The following is a 21326-nucleotide window of genomic DNA, read 5'->3' on the forward strand; positions in this document are numbered from 1 at the left end:
AACAATCCACAACCAAGTGCAGCGGAGGGGCAGGAAGGGAGTGGTGGTCCGGTGGAGGTGGCCCAACCAACCATGGCAACGAGTACAAGCAATAATGAGAGCATTGATGGCATGCAGCGGGAGGAATTTAATGTGGGAGAAACGTTACACGTTACTGAAATAAAGGTGCAGACAGATATGGATTCTTTCCCAACAATATCTGATCCTATTAAAATTCCTATTAATACTCCTAAATTAATGGAGGAAGTTAATGGCGCAGAGAAATCCATTCCAAATCAGAGTCCAACGACAGAGCTGTTTGAAATTCCAATTAAGAGGATTGATGAGGAGGTTGCGGGAATAGATTATGACACGTTAACTGAGTCAAGGCAAATTAAGGAGGCAGCAATTAAGGGGAATATTCCTTTCCATAATCAGAACGCCACCTCAGCTGTGAATCAAGGAGCACGATGAGAGTGACAAACTTTTTTCAATGGTGGAGGCTGATATTCAGCCCTGCCAAACACAATGAGTTGCTTAGTGTGGAGCTGTCGTGGGCTTGGGAACCCATGTACAGTTAATGAGCTTGAGATGGAGAGGGCAAAAGATCCATCTGTCGTGTTTTTAGCTGAGACATTGGCAGATGAAGCAATTTTAAAAGATGTGAAAAGGAAAATTCAATTCGAAAATATGTTTGTATCACCACAGACAAGCAGGGGAGGAGGGTTAGTGTTGTTTTGGAGGTCGACAATTGATATTTCAGTGGAGGGGTCGGATAAGAACCATATTGATACAATCATAGATAAGAACAAAGATTCTGAGTGGCGTTTCACAGGGTTTTATGGTGAACTGGATACTCAAAAAAGGATTGAGTCTTGGGATTTGCTACAAGCTCTAAAAAGGAAATCTCAAAGTCCATGGTTGTGTGTGGGGGACTTCAATGAGTTGGTAAGAAGTGAAGAAAAATTAGGGGGCAGTAGACGAAGTCACAATCAAATGCAATTGTTTCGTGAAGCAATTGATGCATGTGGATTTGTGGACCTAGGGTATTCGGGGTTCAAAGTTCACCTAGAGTAAACATTATACTTCAGGGGAGTCAATATGGGAAAGATTAGATAGGGCTTTATGTACAACAGATTGGCTCAACCACTTTGCTGGCACCAAGGTTGTTCACCTCACATGTACTACTTCGGATCATTCCCCTCTATGGATTGTTCCAAGTGGTATAGACCCCCTACCAAGTTCAAGGCCATTCCGCTTTGAAGAGATGTGGATGTCAGATAAGGGTTGTGGAAGGGTGATTGAAGCAGTATGGAGAGGTTCATTCCCTTGTGAAGCTGAAAGACAAGTGATAAAAAAGATTGAAAAATGCGGGAGTGAGTTATCAAAGTGGAGTCGTGAGAACTTTGGCCATGTTAGGAGACAATTAGCCGAAAAAAAGAAGTGGTTGGTGAAAGCCGAAAAAGAAGCAATGCAAAATGGGAGTAATCATCGTGTGAGGGGTTTGAAAAAGGAGATTAACAAATTGTTGGTGAAGGAAAATCAGATGTGGAGGCAGCGAGCTAAGGCTTTTTGGTTGGTTGATGGTGATAAAAATTCAAGGTATTTTTATAGTAGGGCTACTCAAAGGCATCAAAAGAATCGAATTTTGGGGGTCCAAAATTCTTCGGGTGCTTGGGTCAGCCAACCCGAGGGCATAGCTGAGGCTTTTACAACATACTATCAACAACTCTTTGAGTCTTCCAACCTGAGTTTAGGACTGATTACAATGGAGAAGGTGGTCACCAATGATATGAATGCTCGATTGTCACAAGATTTCTTAGAATGGGAGGTAGAAGCTGCACTAAAACAGATGGCTCTGTTAAAAGCTCCTAGCCCCGATGGTATGCCCCCTCTCTTCTACCAAAACTATTGGAATCTTGTTGGTAATGATGTCACCAAAACCATACTGTCATACTTAAATTCTGCCACACTACCCCACCCTCTAAACCATACCTTCATAACCTTAATACCAAAAATAAAAAATCCCATTGCCGTCATTGATTACTGCCCCATTAGCCTTTGCAATGTCCTTTATAAAATTTTTTCAAAGGTCCTTGCAAATAGGTTAAAAAAAATCCTACCCTCAATCATAACCGAACACCAAAGTGCATTCACAAAAAATAGATTGATCTCGGATAATATTCTTGTGGCTTTTGAAACATTGCATAGCATGAATAATCACAATTCTAAGAAATTTGGTTTTATGGCATTAAAACTAGACATGAGTAAGGCGTATGATAGAGTGGAGTGGTGTTTCTTGGAGGAAGTGATGAGGAAATTGGGGTTTAATGAAAGATGGATAGCCCTTATGATGGTTTGTGTAAAATCAGTTTCATACTCGGTGTTGGTGAATGGTGAGCCAAAGATCAAACCTACAAGGGGGATTCGCCAAGGCGATCCTCTATCACCCTTTCTATTTTTGTTGTGTACGAAGGCCTAAATAATTTAATCTTGAAGGCAGAAAGTGAGGGCACCATACATGGATTTGCATTAAGTAGAAGAAGTCTGAAACTAACTCATTTGCTTTTTGCAGATAATAGTTTATTGTTTTGCAGGTCCACTAGAGATGAGTGTCAAAAGGAGCTTGATCTTCTTGCCTCCTATGAAAGCATGTCGGGGCAGCAAATAAATAGAGGCAAAACAACAATCTTCTTTAGCAAATCTACCACTCCTGCTATGAGGATTGAAATCAAAGAAGCTTTGGGGGGTCCCTAAAATCTTGCAGTATGATAAGTATTTGGGGTTACCTTCACTTGTGGGCAAGCATAAAAAAGCTAGCTTTGATTACATTAAAGAGAGGGTTTGGAGGAGGCTTCAAGGATGGGAAGAAAGCCTATTATCACAAGCGGGGCGAGAAGTTTTGATTAAGGCAGTTGTTCAAGCTATTCCAACATATACCATAAGCTACCAAATTGGCCTTTGTCATGAAATAGAAAAACTCATTCGTGGTTTTTGGTGGGGTCAAAGAGGAAACCGTAGGAAAATTCATTGGATTAAGTGGGAGAACATGTGTGAACCAAAGTCTGAAGGTGGCATGGGTTTCAAAGAACTATCATTGTTCAATGATGCTCTCTTAGCCAAACAAACATGGAGGTTGCTGCATAATACCAACTCTTTGTTTTACAAAGTATTTAAGTCCAAGTTCTTTCCACATTGTTCTATAATGGAAGCTAAGGAGGGTTATGGAGGGTCGTATGCTTGGAAGAGTATTTTGAAGGGTAGGGAGGTCATAAGGAGAGGGTCAAAATGGAGAGTGGGCAATGGAGAATCTATCAAGTTGTGGGGTGGTAAGTGGCTGCCTTCTTTGCAAAGTCAAAGCCTCCAAAGTCCTCTCACAGCTGAACTACAAAATGCCACGGTGAGTCAATTAATTAATCCCACTACTAGACAATGGGATACACAATTGCTGCATAATTGTTTTACTCAGGTGGAAGCTGATCTGACCACACAAATTCCTCTGGGCCGAACTACATCAGAGGACTCTTTCTTGGTCATATGTTCAGACCGGCCAATACTCTACCAAGTCAGGTTACTACTTCCTAAAAACTGAAGCTAAAATGGCAACCTCCTAGTCTTTTACCCAAGCCGAGCTAATAAAACCCCTATGGAAGAGAACTTGGAGCCTTTCAGTACCTTGCAAAATCAAGAACTTTCTATGGAGAGCTTGCAAAAATGTCATCCCAACTCTGAAGAACCTGAAACGTTGCTGTGTGGTGGAAGACTCTAGCTGTTCTCTGTGTGCACAACACGATGAAGATGCTCTACATGCTTTATGGTCTTGCCCGACCCTTGCACAGGTGTGGAATGAAGACCAATGGAATTTCAGAGATCAAAAAGCGTTCCAAGATTTTCCCCATCTGCTCCTCCATGTTTTTGAATCGGGTTGTGGTGCTGAGATTTTTGCAATGCTGTGTTGGACGATTTGGTATCGAAGAAATAAGATCAGAACAGCCACACCTGGCTTTCCTCTTAATCTTATAGTACAGCGAGCATTTGAGGCGTTGATGGAGTTTCGCTCTGCACAGCCAAAGAGGTCAGTGGTAACACCTACGGTCAGGCCAAGTGTAAGGTGGTCACCGCCACCAGTAGGTTGGTATAAAGTGAACTTCGATGCGGAATTTTTCAGGATGTTGGTTGAACTGGTCTAGGGGTGATAGTCCATGACAGCCAAGGATTACCTATGGTTTTTTTAGCTCAGAATATACAGCTTGCTAGCTCTGTAGCAGAGATGGAAGCATTGGCAGCAACATGGGCTTTAGAGCTTACTGCAGAACTTGGTTTTTGAAGGCGATTCCACCTCAGTCATCAGAGGCCTCACAGATCAGGTGTCAAATTTGACGCCCTTTGGTTTGCTAATAAAAGAGGCACAAGACTTGGCTTTGCGACTTAATCATGTACAATTTCAGCATGTACGTAGAGAAGGAAATAGTGTAACTCATAACCTTGCTAGGCATGCACGTCATGTCACGGGTTTTTCTGTTTGGATGAAGGATCTTCCGTCCCATTGTTTTGAAATGTATTAGGCAGATTTGCCTTTTTCTTAATAAAATTCACAATCTTCATTCTCAAAAAAAAAAACCTCAATTATTCATGGAAATAAGATAGAATTTATCACATATATTATTCTCAAATGCAATTAATCTCATACCCGTTAATTTACATGCTGTTATCATACATTTCCAAGTATATTCATTAAATCTCAAATACACATGTTTATATTCACCATTTCATGGAATAAGGAGACTAACTACATGCTTAAATTACCATGGATTGAAGGTATTCGGGTGGAGGGCCTGCCATAATGCTTTGCCTACCAGTCAGAATTTGCTGAAGCACAGAGTATTAGAGGTGGCTACTTGCAAGTTGTGTACTCTGATCTCTGAAGACTGTATCCACGCCCTTTGGGAGTGCGGTGTAGCTCAGGATATATGGGCTGGAAGTTTGGTGGGAGTGCAGAAAATAGCGTCGCAGCAGGTAATGCCCTTTTTACATTTGGTAGAAAAATTGTTGGATGAGAAGCCCAAGGAGGTCTGTGAATTATTTTTGGTGCAGGCATGGTTTATCTGGCATCAGCGGAACTTAGTGGTGCATGGCGGACAAGTGCAGGACCCTTCTATCATTAACAGGCGAGCCAAAGATTTTTTGGAGGATTTTTGAAGCTCTCAAATTCGGCTCTCAGTGCATCATCTCAATGCACACCCAAGTATGTGATTGCCTCCTCCTGTTGGGCATTATAAACTTAATTTCGATGCTGCCTTGTTTTCGGACCCACCATTCACAGGTTATGGGGCTGTCATTCGCAATGAGAATGCTGAAGTGATAGCCTCGTTCTCTGTCCATGGTCCAAAAGCAGTTGATAGCAGTGAAGCTGAGTTACTCGCTTGTCGGAGGGCTATACAGTTTGCTATTGAGGTGGGCATTATTGATGTTGTAATAGAAGGGGACAATGCTATGATCATAGGGTCCATTGCCAAGCGGGATCTCAGTGGGGCTCGATTGGGGCATATTTTTATTGATATCCAAGCTTTGTTGGCAGGGCTAACATGGTTTTCTATTAGTAGTGTAAAACGAGAAGCTAATTATGTGGCTCATTCTTTAGCTCGCTATGCACGACATACTCAGGAGGATGTTTTTTGGATTGAGGATTCTCCTCCCCTTGCTTTGGAAGCTTTGGATTTTGACTTTGCTCATATTCATTAATGAAATTCTCGTTTCTTTTTCCAATAAAAAAAAAAAATGTCAATCAAAGAAACATTGCAAGTTTTATTCGAGATGGAAAATGGGTAAGTATGGGTTAACATGAAATCTTACATGAAAACCATAATTTAACATGCATAGATCTAATCATGTAAATCAAGTAATCAATAGGTTGATTATAAATACTAGCCTCATCACAAGAAATTATAAGGTCCTCACAGTGGACAAGTGATGTGGTCTACCTATTTAAAATTGTTGAGTTGAAAATTTTTTTAAAACAAAAATTAATTACTGACTCAATAATTTTAAATAAGTGGGAGCCTTTTAGTGGAATGATGGACAAGTGACATGATCCACTATAAGACTGTATAATTTCTCCCTCATCACATGCACTTCGCACATGTGATGAGGCTTTTTATTTTTTGAGTTTATACATTTTACTCAAGGCAGTTTTATTTTATTTTATATTTTAAGAAAAAGTTGTATTAGTATTTAACTACTAATGAGAGAGAGAAATGTGGAGCTTTGAAAAAAAAAACAGTTTAGTGATAAAAAAAATGGTATGTTCATGGGGAGAAAAAGCAGTTTTATTTTTTTTATTGTTTTTTCAGAAAGAAGAAGTTGTAGTAGTATTTGACAACTAACGTGAGAGAGAAATGTGGAGGTAGGAGAAAAAACTATTTTTTTTTTTTTTTAATTTAGCTAAAAATTAGGAGTTTTTAAATTACTAATTTTACATGTCTAACCCTATGATTTAAGCCTTAAAAACTGATGAATTTAAGGGTATTTTGGGCATCTAAATTGAGGATCACAAACACCCCTTAAATAGTAGTACAGATAAATAAAGTCATAGATCTAATAAATATGATAAAGAAAAAGAATTCAACATTTTCAATACAGTCAATTATGTTTTTTGAGATATGTCTTATCCTAAAGTTTAAAGTTTAAAGTTTAAACAATAGATTGATAAATTTAAATAATTGAAATCATAAATTAAGAAATAACATACATGAATTAAGGGTTTGGGTTACCTCCTGTACATTTTTAATTGGACATGTAATTTTGTTTTAAATATACAATGATAAGTAATAGTGGGTTTTAATCCCCAATTTTTATTTAGTTAGTGGGTAATGTGACAACTCTTATTAAAAGAGAAGGAGAATCCATTTTAAAAGGTACTGGGCATAAGCTAAACTCTTGAATTAACGAAATTTAAAATAAATAAAAAAATCCCAACACAATGCTTATGTGGATTTGACTACAATAAGTCAATAACCATATGGCACATGTGAAATTTAGCTCTTAGACTTGGCTAGCCTTGTGCCATGTCACAATGCCATATTCTCATCATCCATATATTGCATTAGACTCTTCATCATCAAGGACTTATATGACCAAGAGCTTCACTTTTTGAAGCAACATGTGTTTTGGCTAAACTGATTTATATTGTCCTAATAGGATTATTATGAATCATGAATTTTTTTTTTTCTTTTTTGATAATGGGATAGTTAACACAACGAGGGAAGGGAGATTAAAACCCCAAATCTCCTCATAACAGAAAACAAGTAATGTCACCAAGCTACATGCTCTTGGCTATTAAAAGTCATACAGTCCTACATATATTTGGTAGACAAAAGATTGGAAAAATTGAGACTATATTCTTTTATATTAAATTTTCCAATATATAAGAGTCAATTTCAGATATGAAAACACGAGGGAGTTCTAAGGAAAAAATTGATACCACAAGGATCAATTTGCAATGGACCTAAACCTCATGGGTGTTTTTTGCATTTTGACCATAATTCTTTTCTTATTTATTTAATTACTCTTTGATTCTCGGAAATTCAACTGCCATGAATGTTAACGCCTTTAAACTACCTTAGCCAATGCTCCTTGTTTCTGCAGCCCAAATATTGACAGAGACTTTAGGAGCCTAAACCTAAATCTTCTAAATATTCTTTTAAACGCACATTTTCTTCCAATCACTCATGCTTTATTATTTCATTTTATTTGATAATTCAAAAGTGAGGGGAGGTAGATTTTAAGCGAAGATGTCTCTGTTGTAAAAACTAAGTGACAGTTGAGCTACAAGGATATTGACCACTTATGCACTATTAAATCAGATGATTTGTGAATACTGATCATGTTTAGTGAAAGCAGAGAGCCTTAACAGCATGGAAACAACAGGAATCTACAGACACAATGCTTACTTTTATTCGCAAGCTATACATTACTCAAGTAACCTGACAGCCACCAAATCCTTCCTATCAATGAATTTCTCAGAATTGGGGAAACATCAAAACTAACAGAATGGTAAGAGACCAAAATCAAGTAGTTGTGGAAGCCCGAAAAACATCATAATAAACAGAGCTTGATGAGAGACGAGCAGTTTCTGCTTAATTGTGCTCTCTTTTGGTCACCAATATTTTCAGCTTAATTTTGCACTCTTTAGTCACCAACCTGATATTATGAGCGTCCAAGGTCATGTCTTGGGCAAAATACACAAAAACCAAGTCTTTTGACCTTTTGATAAAAATCACTAGTGAGGCCGCCTCCATAACTGCTCCTCATACTCAGAAGCTGCTGCAGCTTCCTTGGGGCGTTCGCAATTACACTTCAAGCATACCATGTTCTTTCTGTAATTCAAGAAATCACATCTACAGAAAGCAACCCATGTGTTAATAAATTCTTCAGTCAATATTGAAATTCGATATGAGCTGTGTGTGCGTGTGCATGTGTGTGCGTGTGTGTGTGTGTGTGTGAGAGAGAGAGAGAGAGAGAGAGAGAGAGAGAGAGAAACTCACGAGGGGCATTCCCATTCTCCAGGGTTTTACTGTCTTTTAGGACGTGCCACACGGCAGCGTAAACAGTTCCTATTACTAGCAAAGTTCATAAAACCACACCTACAGAAAGAAGCTAATTCATGAGGATAGAACCAATTCACAAAGAAACAATATATTAGCCTAACAGAAACGGTGATGACCAAAAATGATAAATCCTATGACTGGATTATTCTCAGTCCTCCTCTTATCACTTCTTGCAGTAACCAAGGTAGAGACTGGCCTGATATTTTTTGTTATTATTATTTATCATTCATTGCACAAAAAAAAAAATGAAGTATAATATAATTACTTAAATAAATAAAAAAAAGATGTGAAGCAGAATATGTTCAAAAGAGCAGAGTCTACAACAAATACTTTTATAAATGATGAATTGAGGACGTACTATAAGCAGGTTTGGTAAACTAGGACTTTTCTCAAGAGCGACTAAAGGTATCTCTTTAACATCTTGTAGCATCTATTATTCAAACTTGATGTTTAACATGCATGCACAAAGAAATGTGTTCGAGCAGGACCATCACATATACATGCATAACTCTTTGGGCAAATTACAATTTACCCACTTGTGGTTTGGTTGAAATTTAAGTTGCCTACCTGTGATTTGAAATTTAGAGCTACACTAAGTAGTGATAGAGGTTTATATCATTTTTTTATTGATAAGTTACATGCATCTGGTGGGTCTTGCACCCACAACCTCACCCTCCACCTAACACTTGAAAGGGGAGGAGGTGCCAGGTTAGCTGGAGCTCATTCTCCAGAAAAGTAAAAGTTTATTTTGATTGGCCAGAAAAGAAATATAGGAAACATACTGCTCGCAGTTCCAATCTCCTTTTTTCATTTCAACCTCGTCTGCACTAACCCTCTTTGGCCACTCTGCTTTGCACTTTAGGCAACGTATGTTCCTAGAAAAATTCATGAAATTGCATCTGTAACAAATCCCAATGGCATCAGTCAGCTTACCAGGAAAAGTATGTGACGCGTTAAAGTCAAGCAACTGATGACAGCATAGATTAGAGAAAGATAACCAGGGGACGGGACAGGAGAGAAGTTATCATCAGCATGACTGGTAGTAGTATATCAAACATGAAAAATAACCTTTCACTAATTTCCAAACCATATTAGATAACTATCTTGTCAAAAAAAATAAAATTAGATAACTAAACATTATATGTTATGCCATGTATTTATAGGTAAAACCGTAAAAGCAAAAATTTATGAGGTGTAATATTATACTGCATATGCTAACATCCATTGGCATATGATAGAGTGAGAAAATCATTGTCTGACAAGTAAAAGTGGAAGCATTAAAGCATGGTGCTAAGCCTGATTGAAACTATTGTCAAACCAATAATTTATGAAAAGCTATCAACAAGAAATTATATAATTAAGTACAAAAATTCATAATTGCTCTAACGAATGAAAAGAGAAGACCAAAAACCAGTCAAAAGCTACAAATTACAATAAAACTAAAGTCTTATAAAAACCATCCGATCAACAGTTAGTACCTGATAGTCAACAGACTACCTTTGCCTGACATACATATATTTATATGTAGGAAAATTTTATTTGAAAAAGGGTGAATCCTAAGATACAATGGCCGTATGCAAAAGTTTATTAATCAAATCTACAATAGATAGAATAGGAATACCTTCAAAAGCAAGTATCCGCTCACACAAATATCTTTAAAAGAAAGATTTAAATCCCATTATCATCATCTCAATCTCATTGAATGTGTGATAGTTCCTCTCTCTCCAAATAGTTGAAATAGGGCAAACAGGAGCTGCATTCCAAATGAAACTATCACGATCTCAACCAAACATTCCTCTCCACAAAGGCAGAACTCAAGAATCCTTTTGGCATTACCTATCATATCCCAAATGTGGGAAGATAAAAGACCATAGCCACTACAACAAAATGTATTTTCAGTGAGGAAAAAATTCGTCACTAAAGTCCAGTTTTTCGTCACTAAGAACCTTTAGTGACGAAATCGGACTTTTAGCGACGAAACTCATTTCGTCGCTGAAACCCCGTCGCTAAAAGTTCTAGCGACGAAAAATTTCGTCACTAAAAGTCCGATTTGTTTTAAAAAGAAAAAACTTTTAGCGACGAAAACGTTTCGTCGCTAAATGTTTTCCTTGCTAAAAACACTATTCAGTGACGAAAATATTTCGTCACTAAAAACACTTCAGTTTATTAAATCATATTTAGTGACGAAAATTTTCGTCACTAAAACTATTTTCGAGTACATATAGTGACGAAAAAATTCGTCACTAAAACTATTTTTAAGAAAATCCAGGCACATATAGTGACGAAAATTTTCGTCACTAAAACCATTGCTTGCCAAATTTTGCTACATTTAGCGACGAAATATTTCGTCACTAAAACAATTTTTTGTTGCTATATTTGTGAAGAAAAAATTCGTCGCTAAAACTTATTTTCTGTTTTTATTTTTTTTTCATGGCTTTGATATTAATATGTAACCTGTCATTACATTATGAAAACCTCACATTTGAATAACACATTTATTTCAACAACACATTTATAAATAATCGATCCATACATTCCACAAGTAAAAAATAAAACAAGTATCCAATTCAAACTCCTTCCATAGAATAATTGTTTGCAATAGATACAATAACTCAAGATGCTTTATAACAATACAAAAAATGTAGCATAATATAATTAGAACCAATGAAAGATGTCCTCATATATCTTTAAATAATGCCAAAAGTAAATCCCCTAAAAGCCACCAATAAGAAATCTGCACAAATATAAAAACAATACTACATTAAAATCGTAAAGTAAAAACATTAACTATGTTATAAGAAACAGTTCTAACAATGCATCAAGAGTAGCTACACCAATGAATTAAAATCACAACTCCTAATGTATAAATTGTAGAAAGCAAATATAGATTTTCAAGTGTAATATAATACAATTAGTTTCAAATAATACAACAAAAAAATGTTGCTGGGTAATTATACATGCTAGTTCAGCCAGGGAAAAAAAGAAAAAAGAGGACAATGTTTTAGTTCGGCCCGAACAACAAAAGGAAAGTCAGTGATACTATGATACTCAAAAGTTCACAACTAATTGCCAATTTAGAAAGCTATAGGCAAGATTGCATTTGAAAGCAAGACCATGCAAGATCCAATTACAAATCGTTATTGGTTGGGGGAGGGGGCAACTTCCCCCTTCAAATATTAAAACTTTCTATGCAATAATGAAAACTTCCCATTCCAATGTGAAAGAATGTTGGACCAGCTTTTTTTTTTTTTTTTCAAATTTATTATATGGGAAAAGAAGTGACGATTTAACACAACTTGACTATAAAAGCATTCTCAAACATTTTATGCCTTTGAAATACTCTGTTATGCTTATTGTTGTATTACATTAGGTGGATCTACTGAATTAGAATATTGGATCAATTGAAGGATTGATTTCGATCCACAAATTTAAATGAGTAAATGCTAAATCAAGATTTACAGCTGATTTAGAAGTGTCAAATCCAATAACATATGCACTAACACACATGATATTCTTATTTGCATCACATCAGCAATGTATTAAGATGTATCTATTGTGGATCCATCTATACCCATCATCAAATTTACTTGGAACTTAATAAGAGTTGTGTGAACATAACTTATCATTGACTCTCGCAATCAACCAGGATCTAGGATGAAATCATGCCAATATTAGTTTCTTGTGTGATTTCAACAATTGCATTAAATTAAAGCAATCGAAAATTTCAACTGTGTTATACTATAATCTTTAGTGTCAGCTTGTCTTGAAATCATCCATGTTAGGCGGTGTCATGTTTGAGGAAAACATAGTAACTTTATCTTCTTGAAAACTATTGATTGAGGGATATGCTTAGATGATTCTTATTCCTTGTTGTTTTGGGTGCCAAGTGGGAGACAACTATTTATTGGATTTCTCAATTTTTTGAGCCCAAACAAGAGAAAGCTTGAGTCTTCCATTAGACAAAAGGAAAAGCAGGGCACAAGTCCTATCACCAATGGTTGCCTCAAGTAGCCAAAATAACACAAATCTAATGTGTCATTAGACACTCGTTGTTCCAACAAAACTTGTTATGCAAATCAAAGGAAATCTGAAGATAATTACAAAACAAGATTTTTTTTTTTTTTTTTAAAGCTTCATCTTGGCTTGACTCCCAAATATTAATGCTTGGGGGTCATTAAAATTTGCAATTTATCACATGTAAACGCGTACGATTATTTATAGAGAATTAAACCCCAAAATAAAGGTAATCAAAAGCCCCATACGTTTAAAACTATCAGATGTATCAAAACCCAACAATAAATATTCCAAAAAAAATCCCAAAATAAACATGTGGCAGTTTCAGAACAAACCCACAGAAAAAAGAGGATTGCATTAAAAAAAAAAAAACAAAAACAAAAACAAAAAAGCATAGTAGAGAGAGGTCGAAGTTATGAACTAACAACCTGAGGAAAAATATTATTATGATTAAAGGCACATAAATTAAATAGCTTGAAATTACAAAGGAACTTAAAACAGTAAGCAGAGACTAAAACGCAAAATCCTAATTCCTATAATCCTAAAGGTAAAAAGTGAAGTTTAACTTAACACGCCAACCATCAGTGAGGACAAATGCTCTGCATCTCATAGCTTAGGATGTCTTATGCCTTGTTGGGCTCATGACATCTCAAATTAATTCAGGATTAAACATTTTTATCATCATCCCAATTCCAAACAAACCCCTAAAAAATATTTTTATATATTTAAATCAAACCAAACAATTGCAAACCCAAAAAACACTGACTATTTTAAATAAATAAACCCTTCTATTCCTTTATCAAAAAACCAAACAAAAATTTTAAAAATAATTGAGAGTCAAGACAGATAGAGAGAAGTGACTTACAATGTGAGTCGGTGATGATGCCGTCTCCAGTGTCGGTGTGGGCAAGACCATAGTCGCCAGTGTCGAAGGGATCCAATCTTAGAGAGAGACACATAGAGAGTCACAGATAGCTACGACTTACCAAAATAAAAAACAACATAAACAAAAACAAAACCCCAGCCCACATCCCAGTAATTGTTTAATTTTAAATAATTAAAAAAAAACATATTTCATATTCTATCACCTGAGTCCGAAACAAAAAAAATTAGAGTCTCACCTCTAAGTTCTCTAAAAAGTCTGTTGCTCTCCTTTACGGCTTGTACCACTACCAACAGGTATTAGATTGAGAGTTTGGGGAATCTAAAGAAATCTAATATTATAATATTATAATGAAAAAGCAAATCATCTAATATTATAATGTTCATGATGTGATTAGTTGCTGCCACAGTTGGATTGATAGGACCACACAGACAAGCAAATCATTTAGGGCCATACACACATTTTTTTTAAAAAATTAATGAAAAAGACAACAACGTGAGCTGTACCTGAACTGTTTTCCTTAGCTTAGTTAAAGGTGTTTATTTTAATAAAAATTAAAATTAAAAAAAAAAACCATGGAAGTTAATATTTTTCCCATTATTTTCCTTCATTTTCTCTGCAGCCAAACAGGTACCAAATTTTTTTAAAAAAAATACCTCATTCATCGGTAAAAGTAAATCCCAGCGACCTCAAACTCTCTGATCTGTAATCTCAGACAATCTAAACCAAAAAAAAAAAAAAAAAAAAAACACAAGCAAAATCACGATCAAACAAAGAAAAAAGAAGAAGAAAGAAAGCAGAGTGAGAGAGAGAGATCTAACCTGTGAGTGAGAGATGGAGAGTCGAAGAGTTGGCTGGGTTTGGGTTTGGGAGATGAGGGAAGGGCTGTGGTGTGCTCAGATCGGCGGCGAGATAAGGGAAGAGGCGGCAGCGTGCTCAGATCGGAAAGGCGAAGGGTCGCCGGTGTGAGGAAGGTGAAAGGTCGGCCGGTGTGCGAAGGGAGACCAAGGGTCGGCAGCTGCGAGGGAGAGTGAGGAAAGAGAGAAAAAAACCAGAAAAAGAGAAAAGTGAAACAAAAAAAAAGGGGGCTGAAGCCCATATTAGTATCAAACTTTTAGCGACGAACTCGAATTTGTCGCTATTGGCTACCTTTAGCGACGAACTCGGATTCGTCGCTGATAATGTACTGATTTTTATGATTTTATTTTTAGCGATGACTTATTTTCGTCACTATTTGTCACATTCAGCGACGAAATGGTTTTCGTCACTAATAGTGTTCTACTAACACCTTTAGCGACGAAAATATTCGTCACAAAAAACTTAAACTTTTAGCGACGAATTATTTCGTCGCTGTAGATGAATTAAGTCCGACGCCAACATTTTTTCACTTGGCGCTTGGTTCAGCACAACATATATTTATGATTTTATTTTTAGCGACGACTTATTTTCGTCACTATTTGTCACATTCAGCGACGAAATGGTTTTCGTCACTAATGGTGTTCTTACTAACACCTTTAGCGACGAAATTTTTCGTCGCAAAAAACTTAAACTTTTAGCGACTAATTATTTCGTCGCTGTAGATGAATTTTGTTTGGCGCCAACACTTTTCGCATGGCGCCTTGGTTCAGCACAACATATAGCGACGAAATCTAATTTTCGTCGCTAAATATTACTAATTTTTTTTATAAATAGCGACGAAATTTATATTTCGTCGCTATATAGTACTTTTTTGTGAGGAAAAAATTTTCCTCACTAAAATTCGTCACTAAAAATACATTTTGTTGTAGTGAGCTCTCTAGCAATGGTGCAATGAATCAATAGATGATCAATTGTATTATTGGCTATTACATATGAAACACCAATCCACCAAAATGATACTCCTCGTGATTATCAACTGTTTAGATTTTTCCCAAAGCAGCCCTAAACAAAAACTGCAACTCCTATCAGAATTTGCAATGCCGTCTATCTTCCATGGAAACAATTATTGTTGGATCCTCTCAACGCATCATAGTAGAATTGGACAATGAATTTTACCATTCTAACCACTAAAACATTTATCTTATTGATAAGATTTTCCCAAAGCAGCTATCAAAACCAAAAAAAAAAAAACTCTTCTCAAAACTTCACTACACCATTTACTCTTGCATTGACGCTGTTCACCATTGGATCCTCTCAACATAGTAGAATTACACATCAAACTTACCATCCTAAAATAGTATAGGCCTATAAAAGAGAAATAAGTCCAAAAAAAGTCCCACAACATCATGAAATCGATATAATAACTTCTCCCAACCAACAATTGGATACCATACTCCTGTTGAAATGACTTCAAATTTCTACTTTTTTAAGCATCTATTTCCAAAATTACAATATACCCGACTCTTATTTATTTCAACGGTGCAGAAGGCAAGTCATATTTTTTGGTAATAACAACCTGGTTCCAAATATCACTTTCTGCATGAATCTTTCTTCAAGCTGCATCTACATTCACCCAAATGCCAGAAGGCAAATGAAACATTGAATATAGAACATTCACAAAGGTACAAAAGAAAAGCCTGGCTTCTATGATAGTATTTATGAAAGACGTCATGTGACACCTCACATCCCCATTGAAATATGAACATTGAATCCACGCCACTAAATCTTTTTTTGAATAGGTAAAATAATGATCAGAATCATAATAAGGCAATGGCAATAACAACCTGCTTGAGAATGATCTCAGGCAAATCTTTCACACAGTTCAATGCATTTTCAGCAGCATCAACTAAACAATTCCAAAAATTAGAAAATCATGACATTAAAGTTAGTCCTACATATAGAACAGCATATAGCATCATTAGGTGATTGTCAACAAACAATAGTTGGAAAGTGAGCTCAACAACAGCCAAGAGCTTTGCGCCTCAGTGGCATTGCCAAATTCTTCACATGAGGTGAGGAGAACTTGGGTACAAATCCTCTCACCCCCACTTGTTGTAAGGAAAATAAAAAGTAAATTCAACTCCTTGTTAAGGATTTATCAGTAATTATGATACACTGCTGATAACATACAAGGGGACTTACTGAGAACAGGTTCAATCTCCTTTTTTCATTTCAACATCACCCATACCAACTTTTTTAGGGCCATCTTCATTGCATCCTCGGCACTGTTTATTCCTGGAGAAGTTCATAAAATTGCATCTGCAACAAGATAGCAAGGGAATCAGTTGATGGACAAGTAAAATCATATATGAAAATTTTGGAAAGCAAGGAATGAGTTATTACATGCACAGTGGGAAGGAAATGCAATGTAAAATTTTTTGACATCATAGCAAAGCAAATTTCCAATAAACAGGCCCAATTCTCAAAGGCATTAAATTTTCCCATCATTTTAAAGCTCATTCTATAGTGATCTCATCACACGGACAAATTACAAAGTCAAAAAATAAAAAATAAAAATAAAAATAAAAATGTCATATCCAGTGCACAAAATTCCCACTTTTGTGGGGTCTATGGGAGAGTCATGGAAGGCAACCTTATCACCAACATTTTTTTGGAGAGGCTAATTCATGGACTCAAACATGCGACCTATCGCTTTTTATGGAAGGCACCTGTCATACGAATAACAAAGTAAATTAACCAATAAAAAAACCAACTATCTTGCATGTTGTCTACGCTCTACTTACATCCATTATATATTAAGTAGACAAAATTACTAATGATCTCAACCAACTTCAGTTTACCAATCCAAATAGACTAATATCTAATCTCTTTTTTAAAGTAAATAAACTGACATCTAGTAACAGAAGTAACAACACATATTGAAATATCATCAAAATAATGTCCATGTGACCCATCAAAAATCAGCTTTAGCGATGAAAGGAATGGGTTGAAGAGATTTTTTTTATAATAAATTTAGGAATGGGGGATTAAAAAAGGCTTAGTGCTGTTAACGGTCTTTGAACAAGACCAATCCAAAACCCAGCCAAGGGAGAGATTAGGACCCTCCAGGTATTTCTATTTTCATCAATAAAAGTCATATTTACAAATGAAATGGTAGGAAATGTAGTGTGTCTAATAATATCAGTCAGCTGCCTTCATAATGTTGGACAGATTTAGAGAATCTTTGTGCTTTAGTGGGCTTAGAGTTTGGTAGATTAGTGGGCTAATGGCTCAGAATTGTATAAGGATGTGCTAGATTTAATGAATTGAATACGACTTGGAAAATGTTGGATTCGACAGGTGAAAGGTGCTGAAACAAAGAATAAAGACTAAAAAAATGTTGGGTTTGCTTCTTCAGTTAGCTGATTGTTATGATAATCTTTTATTTCTCTAAGTTATGCTTAATATTAAAATGTGTTTTTTCTAACGGCAAATAGATAGGTGGGTTACTGAAGTCTAACGGAGCAAAGCTCAGGTGGGTAAAGTGTCAAATTTTAAACCACAGGTAGGTAACTTAAATTTCGGTCAAACTACAAGTGGGTAAATTGTAATTAGCCCTTTTAAAATTAACGGTCAATTGCCTCGCAAGCAAGATAGCCATCCTAAGGCTAATAAAACTTCAGACCGCATTTTGCCAAAACAAATAGAGCATGAAGGCGTCTTGATAGAGGCAATATCCCTTCAGAATACAAGGATACAAGGTTAGCAATGACAATGTATTCAAGTAGTGATCAGATATAATTACAGAATAGCTACTATAGCTACCATCAGACAGAATGTTCTCCCAAACAGACAACTGTAACAAACCACTATTCACCTGTGACAGGTCACTATTCATCAACATGCGAGAATAGCTTCAGACAGATACAGACAGATGTGTTATTACTATTCACTAGCATGCGTAAAAAGAAATCCAAGACCATCTAGACAGATAAAGACAAACCAGACAGAAATTTATGACAAATCACTATTCATCTGCACACGTGAATACTATCCTGGCAGATTCTCAGATAGACTATTGCTTATCAATAGTAGTAACGTCCTACAATAAGTTTCTAAGTTTTTACCGACAGATTGTATACAAAAAGGACTTATATCTTTAAAGTATTATGAAAAATCATCTGAAAGATTAACTCAGGCCAATGGAGAAAAGCCCATAGTTAATTACAAAGTACCTAATGTTCACATATGTAATGACGGAATATGTTTTGAAACTATTTTTGTTTTAATTAAGAACCTTTATTACAAAATTATTTTATCCCCTTTTGAAATCCCTTTAAAGCTTTGCTTTATCCCCTTTTGATGATAGATGAAGAAATTAAAATTACTTTGCTAGTTTTTAGAAAAATCATCTGAAAGATTAACTCAGGCCAATGGAGAAAAGCCCATAATTAATTATAAAGTACCTAATGTTCACATATGTAATGACGGAATATGTTTTGAAACTATTTTTGTTTTAATTAAGAACCTTTATTCCAAAATTATTTTAAGAAATCCCTTTATGGCTTTGCTTTATCCCCTTTTGATGATAGATGAAGAAATTAAAATTTATTTGCTAGTTTTTAGATTCACCTCACCCCTAATCCCGAAAGAAATTCGTCCCTTTAATAAGGTCACTATCCTAAAAGATATTAATAAAGAAAGAACTTGTAGAACAAAAGGACATTTGATAGAAGAATCACTTGATGGCCAACTGATAGATAATAGCATAAAGAAGAAGTTTAAACAGGATATAGAGATAGATATTTGTTCTTATTCTCCTATTACTTTTTTGCATAGGCACCGACATATAGTCCAAACATCTTGTAAGAAAGACTCTAATGGAAAACATACAAAAGATAGAAATATGCTTATAATTTCTTTTAGTCAATATGAATGGACTGACAGTGTACAGAGATACCAAACAAAAGTATAATAACTAGCATACTTACACCCTTTATAGTATCCTCAGATACTCATATAACAGATGTTTTACTAAAAGAAGTCTTGACAAATTCTCCTTTACTGATCATTAAAGAAAACATTAATTGTGGTAATTTCTTGAATAAAGACAGATTTAATTATAAGTCCCTGACAGATTTAGTATTTGATGAAAGACTTTATGGAGAGGCTCTATTTCACATATTCTCGCAGAATGAGATAATAATAATGGATAGAATCATGGCAAATTTTGTGAATTTTTTAAATTCTAGTCACTCTTACATTGACAGACTTCATCATGACTACTCTTATACCACTACTCGGCGAGAGCACAAAGGTGTAAAGAAAAAAGTTTGTTTTATTATATATGCTTTAAATTTTAAAATTGATTTTCTTATAAAACATTTTAAAGAAATTTTTCAGAAAGACATCGACAACGAAGTTTTAAAAATGAATTTGAAAGAAGTTTTAAAAATGAACTTGAAAAAAGCTTTTCAAGAAAGTACTTATTTTCAAAATATTATGTCAAGACAATGATATTTAAATGTTAATATGAATTTTGAAACAGATTCTAACTTTGATAGTGATATAGATAATTATAATTATAACTATAATAATACAAATAATTGGAGTACATTAACAGGAGATAAAATCAACGGACAGATTGATAGACACAATAATAGTTTCTTAGATAGGATTAATAAAGACTTTAGAGACTACTCTGACAAAAAAGAAAGATAGTAGTACTATAAGAATAATACAAGGAAAAGATAGCACAGAAAGACAAGAGAAGAAAGATGACCTAATAAGAGAAAGAACAACACGTATGGAAGATAAAGGAAAAATCCTTATAGACAAAAGAAGTGCTATAGAAACAATACAAGAAAGAGATGACATAGAAAGACAAAAGAGTATAATAAGAGAAAGAGAAGTGAAAGAAATGATGGAAAGAATGGAAAGGCAAAAAAACAAAGAAACTAGTTCTATACAAACTATACCTAAAAAGACGAACATAGATAAAGACATAGAAAAGGACATGATGAGGAAAGAGAAAGAAAATGATGGTTTGGTAAACTTAGTCAACAAAGAAAGAAAAGATAATTCCAAAAAGAGTAATAGTTTCAAAGAAGAAATTGATGAAAGACTAAAATCAATTGAAAGAACTATGACCTATACCCCGAGACAATAGTTTAGAAGAATTAGCTAAAAAGATAGAAGTTTTGAATTTATTTATAGAGAAAAAAGAAATAGAAAGAGACATAACAGTTTTAGAGATTACTGACTTATCAAATAATGAGAAACTTGACAGACATACTTCTATATGTCATAAATGAAAAGAATATGGGCATACTAAAAAACAATGTGACAGGCATAATAAAAATGTAAAACGTATAAGTAAATTAGAGTTTGAGAAAGACATAATAAATGAATTGATGGAAATATTTAATGTTAAGCAAAAAGAGATAGACCAAGTAATGAAAAAGGAAGAACTAAAATCAGCCAACCCACTCAAAGTTAATAAAAGAAAAAGGAAACAAAATGACATAATAATGAAATTAATAGATAATCTACCTAATCACTTAAAAGATAAAAAATGCTATTTACTAAAATTGAAAGATTCTATAGATATACCTATTGCTTGTATTAAGTGTAGGAAATATGGACACCATGTTACAGAATGTGGAAAAGGAGAAAGAGCTAAGAAAGAAAAGGATAAGAAAGAAAAGACAAATATAAAACCAGTAACTTTACAAGACTTAATGACAGAAGCAAAAATAATAAAACAAGAAATAAAAGAAATTAATGAGGATAATTCCATAAACAAAAATGAACAAAATATTGTTGAAATAATTAACCTAACAGGTTTTCCTACAACAGGCATAATAATGACAGATCCCCCTTTAGAAAAAGAAACTACACATGATCAAGAAATTGGCCATAATAAACATAACATTCTAAGTTTGATTGACAGAGTTATTTTAGTAATTAATAAAGGGTTTTCCTTG

General features: G+C 35.0%; 1 protein-coding gene and 2 long non-coding RNA genes across 3 annotated transcripts; 1 reads left to right on the plus strand and 2 right to left on the minus strand.

The window, feature by feature from the left end:
• The first annotated feature begins 507 nt into the window (after positions 1 to 507).
• On the plus strand, positions 508 to 5721 carry LOC142632570 (uncharacterized). Its single transcript, XM_075806948.1, has 8 exons — positions 508 to 1006; positions 1116 to 1862; positions 2577 to 2629; positions 2747 to 3379; positions 3819 to 4061; positions 4798 to 4995; positions 5148 to 5199; positions 5303 to 5721. Exons 1-8 carry the CDS (start codon positions 508 to 510, stop codon positions 5719 to 5721), a joined length of 2844 nt encoding a protein of 947 aa, XP_075663063.1.
• Positions 5722 to 7883: 2162 nt separating this feature from the next.
• LOC142630273 (uncharacterized) lies at positions 7884 to 17068 on the minus strand. Its single transcript, XR_012843268.1, has 5 exons — positions 16994 to 17068; positions 16543 to 16659; positions 9368 to 9484; positions 8523 to 8621; positions 7884 to 8375 (listed from the first exon to the last, which is right to left on the minus strand). It is a non-coding gene; the product is annotated as an uncharacterized LOC142630273 (long non-coding RNA).
• On the minus strand, positions 11161 to 14583 carry LOC142630627 (uncharacterized). The gene is made up of 4 exons (XR_012843362.1): positions 14304 to 14583; positions 14139 to 14202; positions 13465 to 13541; positions 11161 to 11319 (listed from the first exon to the last, which is right to left on the minus strand). It is a non-coding gene; the product is annotated as an uncharacterized LOC142630627 (long non-coding RNA).
• Positions 17069 to 21326: the final 4258 nt, after the last annotated feature.

This window comes from Castanea sativa, chromosome 4 (assembly GCF_040712315.1).
Source record: "Castanea sativa cultivar Marrone di Chiusa Pesio chromosome 4, ASM4071231v1".
Lineage (NCBI taxonomy): Eukaryota > Viridiplantae > Streptophyta > Magnoliopsida > Fagales > Fagaceae > Castanea > Castanea sativa.